Source organism: Rousettus aegyptiacus, unplaced genomic scaffold, assembly GCF_014176215.1.
Source record: "Rousettus aegyptiacus isolate mRouAeg1 unplaced genomic scaffold, mRouAeg1.p scaffold_m13_p_1, whole genome shotgun sequence".
Lineage (NCBI taxonomy): Eukaryota > Metazoa > Chordata > Mammalia > Chiroptera > Pteropodidae > Rousettus > Rousettus aegyptiacus.
The window spans coordinates 34,641,132-34,655,661 of record NW_023416284.1 but is presented as its reverse complement, the minus strand read 5'-3'; the positions used below and the strand labels follow the sequence as shown (position 1 = coordinate 34,655,661).

The following is a 14,530-nucleotide window of genomic DNA, read 5'->3' as shown; positions in this document are numbered from 1 at the left end:
TTTAAATCCTTATCAATACTTGGTATTGTTTGTCTTGATTACAGCCATTGCAGTAGTTGTGTAGTGGTATCTCATTGTAAAAATTTATTTGCATTTTCAGATATTGTGTGTCTTTTTGTGTGCTTGTTGTCTATCCATATGACTTTTTTGGTGAAATGTCTACTCAAATATTTGCCCATTTATTAAACACTGCCTCCTTACTGTTGAGTTGTAGGAGTTCTTTATATATTCTGGATACAAGCCCATTGTGGGATAGTTTGAAAAATGTTTTCCCCCGCCCCCCAAATATATAAACACATTTTAAATGTTAACGAATACTACCATATTGCTCTCCAAAGAGGAAGCATCAGTTTATAGTCTCACCAACAGCATATAGGAATGCTGGTTTCTCAGCATCCTCACAAACAAAGGATATTAATCTAAGAGATAAAAAATTACATCACACTGTTTTTAATTTGCTTTCCTTTCATCATTAAGAGGAGCATCTCATCATGTTTATTTACTAGTGATTTTCCTCTTCTAAAAAAGCATGCTCTTATTGAAACCTTACATTTTCCAATTTTGCATCCTTTAAGTCTTTGTCATTATTAAGTATCCAGAGAATGTTTGTTGAATGAATTAAAAGTAATGTTGTGAAAGATAAATGAAATAATGAATCTAAAGTACTAAACTTATAATTAGTAATCAATTAATATTAGTTGAATCTAAGTCTGGAGTCAGGATATGAGTACTATAATGCTCTTGAACTCTTCCCTTCAGGGCCTGAGATGATCATTGTGAACTCTGGGATTCCAAGAGACTTGAATTCTCCTGGTCCTCTCACTGTGTGTTTTAGGGTAAATAACTTAATTTCTCTCACCTTCGTTTTCTCTGCAACAGTATGAACAGTGTCTATAAGCTTAGTCGAAAAATGTGAGATTAATTTACTATAAGCATATATTCATGTATTACTTGAATAATTAAAACAAATAAGTTGAAAAAGTAAATGTAAATATCTTTAAGAATAAATGGACTAAACCTACAAAGATAAAAACAGGACTGAAAAAGAAGCTGGCTGACTTTTTATTTTTTACTTTTTTTAGGCAAGGCAACCTTTGGTTGACCTCACAGATTGCAAAGACCTCCTCAGCTTTCAACACCCCCTCCCCCTTTTTTCTTTTACACCTACAGGCACCTGGTCTTCCTAGGTGGTCTCTCATCCAAGTACTAACCAGGCCCAACCCTGCTTAGCTTCTGAGATCATATGGGATCGGGCTTGTTCAGGGTAGCATGGCCATAGACTAACTTTTGAATGGCCTTAAATTTCTTTTTAAAATATGTGACTTCATAACTTGGCCCAGCTTCTCTTTCATCTTTCCCCCCCAACTTTCTAGCGCCCTCTACTCCTCAGGTGTTCTCATTTTGCATACAGTGCAACTCAGCAGATATGATTAAAGAAGTATTATTTGTGGCCTCTCTTTGGCCTTAGTAATCTATATTATCTTCACCAACCTTTGCTCTATTCTTGGTTCTGTGACTAGCACCAGGGGCATAGAGCTCATAGCCTAATGGGGGACACAGATTTTATGCCATTATGGGCATAACAAGAAATATTTCTGGAACAGGAATGACTGAGCCAGGTACTCTGCTAAGCACATTGCATACATGAATTTCTAGTCCTACTGACAGCCATACAAGCTGCATTACAGAAGAGGAATCAGGCTCACAAATATAATTGATTCAAGGTCACAATTTATTATACATGACATATGGATTCTGATTAAGATCTGTCTGCTCTCCAAAGCCAGTGCTTTTTAACTACATTTGACCCCAGAATAAACCTAGTGGTGTGGGATACTGAAGTAGGAACATCTAAATCCGCCTTGGAGGTGTGTGATTGTTATACCTGAGAAAGTTTTACAGAAGAGTTGATGTCTGATTTGGGCAGAGAAGGGTGGTTCAGCCATCAAGAGCAACAGTAAATGGGGACACAAACCTGGGACCTATTCAGAGAACAAAAGGTTGAGTGGGGTACAGGGGAACAGAAACAGGAGATAAAGCCAGAATCAAATTATACAAGGCCTTGGGAAGGCCAGGCTAAGGAGGGTGGGCTCAAAATCTAAGGTCAGGGCTTCCCTATCTGGGACATATGTACTGAGGGATTGCCCAAGGTAATCAGGGTTATGAGAACTCATAGGTAAATGTGGTATATTGTCTGGAATTTCAATTTTACTCAAAGGCTCTTATGTTTTCCTATGAAAGATGTATGATGGAATGGAATGTAAAATCATATGAATTTAAAAAAATAAAACTAGGATTTCAAGGACATTTCCCAGTTGCAGTAATCTGCTTCCCAATGAGGAAGTGTTTGCAAGTAGTCCACTCTCTGATGCCATTTGGGATAAGTTCATAGCAGAGTTATTTGAGAAGCATTGCTTTGGGTGATGGGAAACCATGGATTGAACTCCACTGAGGGCTCTAGACTAGGGCTGGCTGGGACTCAAAGATGGATAGGAACTGACTGTCTTTGGAGAGTGTTCAGTCTAAGCTTTATAGAATCGATGATTCCAAGTAGAACAAATAGAAAAACAAGCGCAATTCCTTTCCTCTCCCCCATCTCCTTGACATGTGCCTCTTGTACCTGATTCATTCTTTTATTTAAAAAAAAATATTTACTGTACAAACTCTCTCACTTCCTGTGTGACCTTGGACAAGTTACATAACTTCTGTGTACCTCAGTTACCTTATCTGCAGAATGGGGATATAATAATACCTACCCCATAGTATCACGAGTGTCATAGTGAGAATTGAATGAGAATTTGTATAACACTCTTAGAATCTGCAACAAAGTTCAATCCGTTTTAAATAGCTATTATAACAGAATTATTACTACAACTTCTACAGCTGCTGTGTTCCAGTCATCATCTCCCACAGTCATCTATTCCTTAAGTCATTAATGTTAGAGGCGGATGGGTGGTTCTGGGAGGAGTATGAAGATGAGCCAGACTTCTCATTGTACTTGTACAGACTTAGGAGTATTATTGGTTTATCCAGCTCCATCTGGCACATAGTAGGTATTCAAAATGCTTGCTGAATGCATAAATAAATGTCTTCCTACTAAACTGCAAGCTCTTTAAAGGCAGGGACCAAATCTCCTAGTTGTTGAATTACTAAAACCGAGCACTTGGTGAGGCACACAGTGGGGGCTTAGGGATTACAGAACTAACGAATGAATGGACGAAGGAAGGGATGAAAGACTGCACGCAGAGAATCATTTAAGGACACAAAGCTGGCACAGATAAAGTGCTGCAGTTTTAGGAATGGGCTGACCAGAGGAAGAGATTTGACTGCCAAAGAGGGAAAGACCTGGTTCGCGGCTCCTGGCCTTAGGGAATGAGCGAGTAAGCCCGGACCTCCGTGGCACGACCCGCTCAGGCCCCGCCCTGGCCCCGCCCCCTGGCTCACATGACGGTGGGGCGGGAGGGCGGCGCGGCCTGTGTAGGAGGGACCGGATAATCTCTCCTAGGCGACCAAGAGCCATGGCGGGCGTGGTGGACTTCCAGGATGAGGAGCAGGTGAAGTCGTTTCTGGAGAACATGGAGGTGGAGTGCAACTATCAATGCTACCGTGAGAAGGACCCAGACGGTGAGCGCCGCAGGCGCGGCCTGGGAACACTTCGGGACTCATAAAGCAAGGCGGGGGACAGACGGCGCACGTGAGCGACCTCTGAGGGACTCTGGAAGGCGTCACGGGCAAGGGTCACGTCGGGGCGGCTCTGTGGGGACACCGATGACCTTGCGTGTGGTGCAGAGGAGCGGGTTGGGTTCCGCGAGGACTTGCCGGGCTCGCTGAGGTGGAATGCGCTGCCAGACAGAGCCTGGAGGCCGGGAAAAAGTGCTTGAGCACTTGGGACAGAGGGACTGGGGATAGATACATCAGTGAACAGATAAAATCCCCTTTCTTCATGGAGCTTACATTCTAGAGTGTGTGTTTGGGGGGAGGGGACGGGATTAGACAATAAACGTAAGGAAATAAAAGAAATAGTGCGTTAGAAAGTAATAGGTGCAGTGAGAAAAAGTGCTGACTAAGCAGTGTCAGGAGTTCAGGAAGGCAATTTAAAATTGAGTGGTTGCCGGGAGTCATTGAGAAAGTGGCATATGAACAAAGCCTTGAAGGAGGTAAGGGAAATCTATGCCCGGTAGAAGTAACAGCTTGTGGAAAGGCCCTGAGACATGAATGTGCCACATGTGTCCTGGAAACATTGAGTGAATTGAGTGTGGGGTGGATGGTGCTGTCCAGAAGGGCCACCCAGAGCAGCCAGTACCTTTGGGTGATTTTCTTCTTCCTACTTTATTTTTATAAAGGAAAAAAAAAAAAATGGCACTGGCCTTACCTTCTAATAGTTTGCAGTCCAGTTTTCAAAACATGATAGCTATTTCTTGATGCTAACCAACTACACAGAGTTGCTCTGCAGTATGATGGCTTAAAAAGAACCCAGGGTTGTTCTTTGAGGCTGGTCTATATCCTAAGCAGAGAGAGAAGTCACAGGAATTGGAGCCACTGAGGAGAGGTCAGGAGGAACAGGCAAGTGTTGATTAAAAGAGAGGTTAGGAGAAGAAAATTCTGTCTTTTGGAAAGTTAAAGTCAAGATGTAGTCAGAAATAAGATTGAAGGAGAGGTCTAGGCCACAATGTGTCATGCATTGAATGCCAGGATAAGGAATTTTAGACTATTCAGTAGACAGTGGAGAGTTAATGATAGTGTACTCTAAGAATATATCGGCACAATGCGTGGAGAAGGGTGGGCCTATAAGAAGGGCTTGCTGTGGCACTTCAGAAGAGCCTAAGAGGAGTAGTTACTGTAGCTACTAATATAGTAGTTTCCTTCAAAGTAATCATAATCCCTCATCTGGATTACTGAAATAATTACTGAAATTACTGAAATAACCTAACTTGTCTCTCTCTTTATCCTCATTCCTTTAAAATCTATCCTCATTTATTTATTAAAAATTTAAATAACAATAACACATTTGTTGTCAGTGCTAGAGTGTGTCCCCCCCACCCCACATTTTCTCCATATTCAATCAGGCATATACAAACATATATACTAGAGTAACCTTTTAAAAATGCAAATTGAATTATGTCAGTTTCCTTCTTAAAACCCTCTATTGGTTTGTCATTGACTTGGAATAAAAACCTGATTCCTTCCTATGTTCTACGAGGCCCTGTGATCTAGTCCCTCCTTTCCTCTCCTCATTTCCTGCCCCTTTCCTTCGTGATCCAGCCACATACCTTATTTGTACCAAGCTTATTCCTTATTTTAGGTTTTTTTTTATTTACTATTCCTTGTGTCTGGGACTTTCTGCCCCCTCCCAATTTCATTGTCTTTAATACTTTGTTTATTCTCATTATTCACATCTCAGCTCAGACATCACAGTCCTTACTGAGGCACTCCCAGATCATCCAATCTATGTTAACCATTCCCCCAACATGCACAACAAACTATCGTATCATTCTGTTTTATTTCAGTCATAACATTTATTACTGTTTGAATACGTTTTGCTCACCTATTTATTTATTTATTTATTTATTTATTTATCTATTGTGTTTCTTCCTCTAGAATATAATTTTTAGGAGGTCAAGTGGCTATTCTCAACATCTAGAATAGTGTTTGGTAAATAGATGACCAGAGATGCTCAAATATTTGTTGCAATGAATGAGAGACGGGTATTTTGAGGGATAAAGAAAAAAGGGACAGGGGAGAGATTGAAAGGCTCACTGGGACTAGAGACTGGCAAGGAGAGAGCGTATATTTCCAACTCCTTTGGTAGCTGCCATTTCTACTCTGCCTTCAGGCTTCGTGTTCTCAACCTGACTGAGAAGTAAGGTATAGTCATCGAAGCACCCCTTTCTTGCTGCTGCAAAAACTACCTCATGGGCCTGTTTGTATTTTGTGTTTTACTATTGAACTTCCTGAGAAGTTCCAAAGCTAGCACTGAGTCATTGGGCCAGGGAGCAGAAGAGCTGGTAAGTGGAGGAGCCAGTGCACAGGCCAAGGTCTCCCCAGTCTGTACATTGCTCAGTCTCTGTCTAAAGGCAGACAATGCCATTTGTAGAAATGACTGAACACCACCTGCATTCTTTGTGGTAAGATCACCTTGGCATACCTCAGGAGGACAGAGGCCGGCCCTATATGAAAGATACATTCTGGCCTGCCACACCTGAACTCTCCTTACTGCTGAGCAGCAGTCCCAGACATAAACAACTCTTGCTTTCTCCTCACAGGTTGTTATCGGCTGGTAGATTATTTGGAAGGGATCCAGAAGAATTTCGAAGAGGCTGCCAAGGTGTTGAAGTTCAACTGTGAAGAGAACAAACACAGTGATAGCTGCTACAAACTGGGGGCCTATTATGTGACTGGAAAAGGTAAGGAGGAACCTGGTTTCTTTGGTCTTTATCATTGATAGTAGTGCTGGTATCACATCCTAAGTCTCGCACTGAGCCCTCTTTGCAGAAGGGTCCTCACAAGCATTGAGGAAGCACACCATAGGAAGTTTTGGAGAGGAGTTCAGCAGAGTGATGAAGGGAAGAGCACAGCCTTTTTAAGTTAGGCAGACCTTAGAGAATGTTGTTGGCAAGTAGTAGGACCTTGAACCAGTCACTTCACCTGTGTCTCAGTCATATCACCTGTAAAATAGAGGAAAACAAATAGTACTTGCTTCATAGAGTTGTTATGAGGATGAAATAGGATAATGTAGGTAAAGGCATTTGCACGTGTCTGGACCAGAGAAAGGGATCAGTAGTGATGAATTCCCTTCCATCTATCTTTTCTTCTCTTGCCCTGATTGTAGTTATCACTGGAGTAGTGTTTAAGTTATCTATTGCTAAATAGCAAACGATCCCAACAAACTTTATTATTTCACACACTTTCTGTAGGTCAGAAATTTGGAAATGATTTAGCTGTGTGCCTCAGGGTTCTTTACTAAGGTCGTAGTCAAAACGTCAGTCAGGGAGCTAGGGCTGCTATCATTTGAAGACTTGACTAGAGCTGGGGTTTCCAATTCTAAGATAGCTCACTCACATGGCTGAGGGTAGAGATGCCTGTTCCTTGCTGTCATTAGGAAACCTCAGTTCATTATGACATGGATCTCTCCATGTATTGCTTGTGTGTTCTCATGCCATGGCATCTGGCCTCCTCTAGATTGAGTGACTCAAGAGAGGGAACAAGGTGGAATCCTCAGTGCCTTTTATGATTTACTCTTGGACATTACACAGATTTCATTTCCAACACAATTCTGTTTATTAGAAGTGAGTCAGTAAGTGTGGTCCACACTAAGGAGAGAGAACTTAAATTCTACCTCTTGAAGACAGAAATATCAAAGAATTTATGGGCATATTTTAAAACCACTGCAAAAAGGGATTATGCAAATTTTTTTTTTTTTTTTGCTCACTAGATCATGATATGATTCATTAATCCCTTGTTCCCATTGCCCAGCCAAACCTGGTTAGAAAACTGTTCAAAGTTTGATGAAGAAGACTTCTTTTTAATTATCCGATGCTGGATTATTTCTGCTTTCACATGGGACATGGGGTCTGTGATAGCCCTATTTTGTTGAAAATTTAGCACCAACAGGAATATCAGTTTCCCTTTCTGGAAAAGAGGGGCATTCTTTGATCTGGTAATTCTCCTGGTATCCTACCCTAAGGAAATAATTGAAAATGTACATAAAGGTTATATGTAGAGATATTCACCCCAACATTATTTATCTGGCAAAATTTTCAATAATTTATCATTTACAAGCAACATGTAACTACATTATATTAATTATATTTTTAAAAATCTGCATACCAATAATAGCAGTTTAGTTCAGTAATGTTACTTCAGTTAGATGGAATGTTTTTTAGCCCATTAAAAAGTAGTATTTCTAAAGAATTTTTGTTGTTGTGGGGAAAGCTTATGACATAACGTTCAGTGAAGAAAGCCAAATACAAAATTCTACACAATGTGAACTCAACTTATACAGTATGCAAAAACAAAAATGTTCTTAGCTGTTATCTCTGGATTTGTGTCTTGTTAAAGTTTTGTGTTTCTTTTTTCTTTATACCATATTTTACTATATTTTCCACAAGGACTTTGACTTCTTTAATTAGGGAAAACAAGAGAGTCTGTGAAATTATTTTCCCTTCTCTTATTAGACAAACTTATGCGATTAATGATTGTACACTGAGACTTTTTATTTTGCTTAAGTGCTCCTTTGTTGAGTAAACTTCTAGTTTTTACTATCTACTATCTATAGTGAAACAAAGAATTAGATACAGACCAGTAAGGGAGAAGAAATATTTATACTAATACCTATTAAACCTGGGAGAGCTTGATAAGCATCTTTAGAGAGAGACATGTAAAGTACTGTGGGGATTCAGTGCTGCGAGAGTGCCATCATTAGAGGTTCTGTCATAGAGGAGGAGACATTGAAACTGATATTTTAAGGACAGCAGATTTTTGGCAGAGGTGGAATAGAGTTGTGTCCCAGGCAGAAAGAAGGTGAGCAGGTATGAAAAAACACAGTGTTTAGAGAATAATAATTAATCTTCTTTTAAATTTATGTTAAAAAAATTTCTCCAGGTGTTTAAACCAAAGTGGTCACAGGAGATCTTTGCTACTAAAGCCCTTTGGATTGCTGTTTAGCAGACCTTTGGGCCTTGCCATGTCTAAAAGCCAATTCTGTTGGCTCCCCCTGTCTAGTTCTGAGCCAAAGGATTTTATAGTTTTTTGGTTTTGTCCTCTGTTTCTGAAAGTACACCCACTGTCCTTTCTTGACACAGACTGCCTAGTAACTCTTCTTTTACCAAAGATAGCTTGAGGCAGGGGAAAGAGTAAGAAACTAAAGAACCCACTTTTAGTCTTGAGCACTGACAGTGTGGCATCAGGTAAGGCATTTTCCTTCCCTGAGCTACAAATTTCACATTGACAAATCAGAGTAATAAGATCTGTTCATACTTTCTTCATAGGATTTTTCTGAGCATCAAAGAAGATCAGACATAATTGCTTTGCTAAATTATAAAACATTCTATCAATGTGAACAGGTCTGGTTTGTGTTGGTTGCTGCAGAAGCTACTTTGGATTGCACACTTAGAGTAATTTAAAGAATGTTTTGACCAGATTATGCAGGTCCCCAGTATTTTTTCCATGTGGCAACTAAAATGAACTTTTAAGAATATAAACTATGGACTAGATAAAATATACAAATCAACTGTGTTCAGACATTGGACAAAAGGCAATGCAGTACTGTGATCCCTGAGAAAAAGAAAACACATAAGGTGAGCCCCAGCCAAATAGAGCATGATAGGTATGCTGAGCTAATGAGGCAGAAGTCAGAGTTTCTAGCTACTGAGGCAACTGGAATTTGCAGGACAGGCTACCAGAGAAGAAAGAAACTACACAGAGAAGGAGCTCTAGAAATCCACATTGGAATGCCGTTAAGTCTTTTGCCCCATGTTAGGCTGCACATGTTTAGAGAGAGACTCTGAGAGACCTTACAGTAAAAAGATACTGGGGATCTGTGAACTGAAAAGAGATTCCAAAGGTTTCACAGTGTTGGGAGTGGTGTGAGTTCCAGTCAGCCAGAGTAGAGGGACCTCAGTGAACACCACAGATATTCAGCTAAGATACCAGAAAGGCTATGTTGTAGTAGTAAGAATGTTCTAGATCTGCTCTAACAAAACTTAAAAACAAGCCTCAAAAGTATCAGGCCGATTCACCAGTAAATTAGCTACCCGCCAGAGTAAAACTCAAGTCTTTAAAGAAATTAAACAAAATCCAAACTAGTCAAAGTATAATCCACAGTGTCCAGCATAAAATAAGAAATTACTAGACAGTAAAAAAGCAGTTAATGGAAATAGACCCACATATGACAGATGTTGGAATTAATAGTCAAAAATTTAAAAACATATAATATGTTTAAGAGTTTAAATAAAAATGGATATAAAGAATGAATGGTTAGGAAATCTCATTAGAGAAATTGAAATTATTAAAAAGAACTAAATGAAATCCTACAATTGAAAAACATAGTATTTGAAATGAAAACTAGGCTGGTCAAGCTTAGGCTAGATCCTTTAAGATAAAATCAGTGACTGTGAAAGATCCATTACTTGAAGACAGGATATTATTTAAGCACTGAGAAAAAAATGGAGGAAAAAAAAGTTCAGAGCTTCAACCTGTGGAATTCAGTATCTATTACTCTAACATAAGTGTATTCAAGTCCCAGGAAAAGAAGAGAAAAGTATTTACAGATATAATAGAAAGCTTTCCAAATTTGATTAAAAATATCAGTTACACTGAGACATTTATTACCAATTTGCTGAAAAGCCAAAGATAAAAAAAAAAATCTTAAAAACATCGGAAAAAAAAATAATGTCGAGGGGAACAATGGTATGAAAACAACCACTGATTTCTCATCAGAAACAATGTAAGCCAGAAGACAAAAGAACATCTTTTAAAAGAAAAACCAGTCAAATTTGAATTTTGCTTTAGCAAAAATATCTTTAAAAATGAAGATGAAATATATTTATTTTCAGCTAAACAAAAGCTGAGAGAATGAGTCACTAGCAGACCTACACTATAAGAAATAAAATTGGGTTGATGGAAAATGATAACAGGTAGAAACTAGGATCCATATAAAAGAATTAAAGCACATTAGAATATATGTGTAAAAATAAGACTTTTTCGTCATTTCTTAACGTATTTAAAATAATTTTTGTTTTAAACAGTATTTGTTTTACTTCTATATATATAAGCCTCAATACATAAGTGAGATTTATATATGTATAAGTAAAACAAACAAATATATATATATATAAAAGTAAAACATGACAGCAGTAGTACAAAAGATGGGAATGTGGTAAATGAAAGTACACTGTTGTAAGGTTCTTACATATATATGTGAAGTGGTAAAATATTAATTCATGGTAGATCGTGATAAGGATACATATTATAACCACTAGGTAAATCACTGGAAAAAGAAGTATAACTAAAAAGCCAAAGCCAATCTAAAAAGCCAATGTGAGAATGAAGTGGACTATTAGAAATATACAATTCAAAAGAACACAAAGCAAAAAGAGCAAAAGGCATTTGGGAAAAGTGGGAAACAAAACAAATTGTAGACTTAAACCCAGCTTTATCAATAATTGCATTAAATGTAAATAAACAGGTAAAAGTCAGAGAATGTCATCCTGGATATAAAAGCAGGACCTAACAATATATTATTTACATATAAGGGTGAGAGGAATACTTTCTCAAAATTGAAAGAACTCTGGGGACATAGACTCTATGAGCTTTCTTAGAAAAACCTATCTAATAACCAATAAAGAGATGAATCAAAAAAAATATGCAGGAATGGAGATGCTCTTGGAAAGTCCCGTGATGAGCAGAATCCATTTAATAACTATTGAGCTAATTAGGGTTACTAAATAGAATGTAAATAATAGAAACCTTTATAACATAGAAACACTATAACATTTACTGAGTACTTATTATCTGCCAGCTTCTTTGTAAGAACACATTTAAGCTTCCACTATATGAAGTAGATACTGTTATCCTTATTTTACAGATGTGGAAGACTGAGGGTTGTAGAAGTTAAACAATACACTTAAGGTCATACAGCTGACAACTAATGGAGCTGGGATGGGGGCATAGCTTTTCTGGCTCCAGAACCCAGGCTTTATTAACCACTGTGCTCTTTTCCTAAATTGAAGTAACATAACCAACAGAAAGGAGAAGGTGGTGAGAAGAAACGGGAGGAATTGTGAGATGCCAATATCCTCATATTTTCTAGATGTGAGTCAATACTGTCTAAAATTTAGTTTAAAATTTTTTTTAAGTGACTAACCTTTTAATATTTTTAGTAATCTATCACTAGAGACTCATTTAGGAAATTTCTCTAGTAAAGTCATTTGAAGTTCAGCAGTTCTTCATTTCACTCCAGTTTGATTTTATTTTGATAAATTCAAGTAGAATCAGTTAACTTTTTAATTTACAAATAGCATATGTAATTTGGTTTTTCAAAATACGTCTATCTAGATGTCTATTCAGCTAGCCAGTATTGAATCTGAACAGATGCTACAAAGGTAACTGAAATGGTGTTCTCTTAATGATAATTTTTTTTCTAGGTAGTATATTTGGAATGATTTCTTTAAAAAAAAATAATATTAAGAGATAGTTAAAATATTTATATTTTTTGAGAATGGATGATGGTACATTGGGATTTGAAATTTTCCATTAAAAATAACAACAACAAAAAAGTGAGCCTTGTAACCACCTCTGCATAAAATGACCTATTAGCAATTTACCATTTATTGCTCCTAAGATTAAGTACAGGTTCCTTAACAAGACCCACCAGACTCTGTATGATTTGACCCCTGCTTGCCTCTCTAGCCTTCCTTCCTCAGTGATTTCTGGGTTCTAGCCACAAGGACTCCTTTTCTCTTTGACTTATTCCTACTGCCTGTAACAACCCATATTTCCTTTTCTTTCTTTTTTTTTCATTATTTTATAGTTCAAATGTCACTTCTTTGGGGATGCTTTCCTTGACCTCACTACCTAGTCTAGGTCAGAGCCCTAATACATAAATCACCCTATACTTTCCTCCATACACTTGTCAACCTTATAATCATACATTTATTTGTGTTGTTGTTTAATGTCTATCTCATTACAACATAAGATCCACAGGCAGTGACAATGTCTGTTCTCCAGAACGTAGCATAGTAGTTGACAAATAATATACATTCAGTATATATTTAAATTAACAAACATTTAACAAAGTTCTTATAAGATGCTGTAATCTCATGAGTAGCTATTGTTATTCCCACTTTTTGCCTCCTTTACCTGTTTGGGCTTTCTCAGAAGATATCATTTGAACAAATGATTCCATGGTTAAAAAAGCTGGAAGGTCTGTACACTATATCAGGCCACCTTCCTTTCATGCTGCCTTAGCTCAGGGTATATGAACTTTATTCAGGAATTGTTCCCTAACTTTGGCCTGATTCAGGTTCTGCCCTGGCTTGGGTTTATTTTTTTTCTTCCCTTTCTTTCCTCCCAGGCGGATTGACCCAGGACCTGAAAGCTGCCTCCAGCTGCTTTCTGATGGCATGTGAGAAGCCCGGAAAGAAGTCTGTGGAGGCATGTCACAATGTTGGTCTCCTGGCACACGATGGACAGGTCAATGATGATGGTCAGCCTGATCTAGGGAAGGCCAGAGACTATTACACAAGAGCCTGTGATGGCAGTTATGCTGCTAGTTGCTTCAACCTCAGTGCCATGTTTCTGCAGGGTGCCCCTGGCTTTCCCAAGGACATGGGCCTGGCATGTAAATACTCGATGAAAGCCTGTGACCTGGGTCATGTCTGGGCCTGTGCCAATGCCAGCCGCATGTACAAGCTGGGGGATGGTGTCGATAAGGACGAAGCCAAGGCCGAGGTGCTAAAAAATCGTGCCCTACAACTACACAAAGAACAGCAGAAAAGCGTCCAACCTTTAATGTTTGGGTAGTGTGGCCCACTCTCCTGTGCAACAGCTTGAGGCTGGCACCTCCTATTACTGATGGAGCCCTTGGAGGTCAACCTGCTGGAGCAGGAAGACTTCGGACTCAATATATGTAGCTCTCGTTACATAGACCCATTGCCTCAGAGTGTCACCTACTGGGATATAGCCTGAAATGTTTATTCCTTTAACTGGTGTTTTCTGTGAAGACACCTGCATTAATGGGGCTTTAGTTCTCAAATTCTTGTAGCTTTGTGAAAAACAGTGATATAGAGAGCTATAGAGATTTTGGAGGTTGGGAAAGAGAGACAAAGAGCAGGAAATTGGGAAAATTAGCAGCCATAGGATCTGAAGGAATCAGATACCATCATCATGATTGTTATATTTGTTGGGAGGGCTTAAAAATCTGTAAGTATCTTGATTTACATAATAGAGGGTTTAAGGACCTAAGAACAGCTAACTGCCACCCTCTGACTTATGTAATCATTGATGAGGGCTTCCTTTTGGCCTTTAGAGTCGTATCTTTCAATAAATTCATAGAGATCAGGATTAAATGTTGTTATGCCTCAGGGTTGCTAAAGAGGATAAAATAAGCCTACCTTCAGCGGAGACATTCACAATGAAAAATTAGCATTCCCAGGTCACACACCTGGTACTACTCATCATGCTGAGGGAGCAGATTATTCCCAGGGCAACTTTAGGTAAGGATGTGTAAGCAGTGTGCTTTGTGACACTTTTTATCCCTCAGAACCGAACCTTTTTAACTATCCCTGTAAATAAACTATTTTGACTGATTAGTAGTTTTGTTATTAGTGTTCTCTTTAGATTCTGGGTGGGGTAGAGATTATGTTCTTCAGTGTGGTTGCCTTTTCTTTTAAGAACATTTACTTTTTTCTATTATCTTCCTAACTTGTCACTAGGGGGCAAGCTTGTCATTTTCCTTCTGATAATGGGACTTCTGTCATCTAGTTTTTGAGCTTCCAGTTTTGCAGCTGTCTGAGAAGGAAGGCTTGCTGTG

The 14,530-nt window shown here is 38.7% G+C and overlaps 1 protein-coding gene and 1 pseudogene across 1 annotated transcript; one reads left to right on the top strand and one right to left on the bottom strand.

Moving 5' to 3' along the window:
• Window positions 1-1,161: 1,161 nt before the first annotated feature.
• LOC118606814 lies at window positions 1,162-1,281 on the bottom strand (annotated as a pseudogene).
• A 2,162-nt stretch (window positions 1,282-3,443) lies between these two features.
• On the top strand, window positions 3,444-14,309 carry LOC107497963 (cytochrome c oxidase assembly factor 7). The gene is made up of 3 exons (XM_016120457.2): window positions 3,444-3,624; window positions 6,264-6,404; window positions 13,073-14,309. The coding sequence occupies exons 1-3, from the start codon at window positions 3,519-3,521 to the stop codon at window positions 13,519-13,521; spliced, it is 696 nt and encodes a 231-aa protein (XP_015975943.1). The 5' UTR covers window positions 3,444-3,518; the 3' UTR covers window positions 13,522-14,309.
• The last annotated feature ends 221 nt before the right edge of the window (window positions 14,310-14,530 follow it).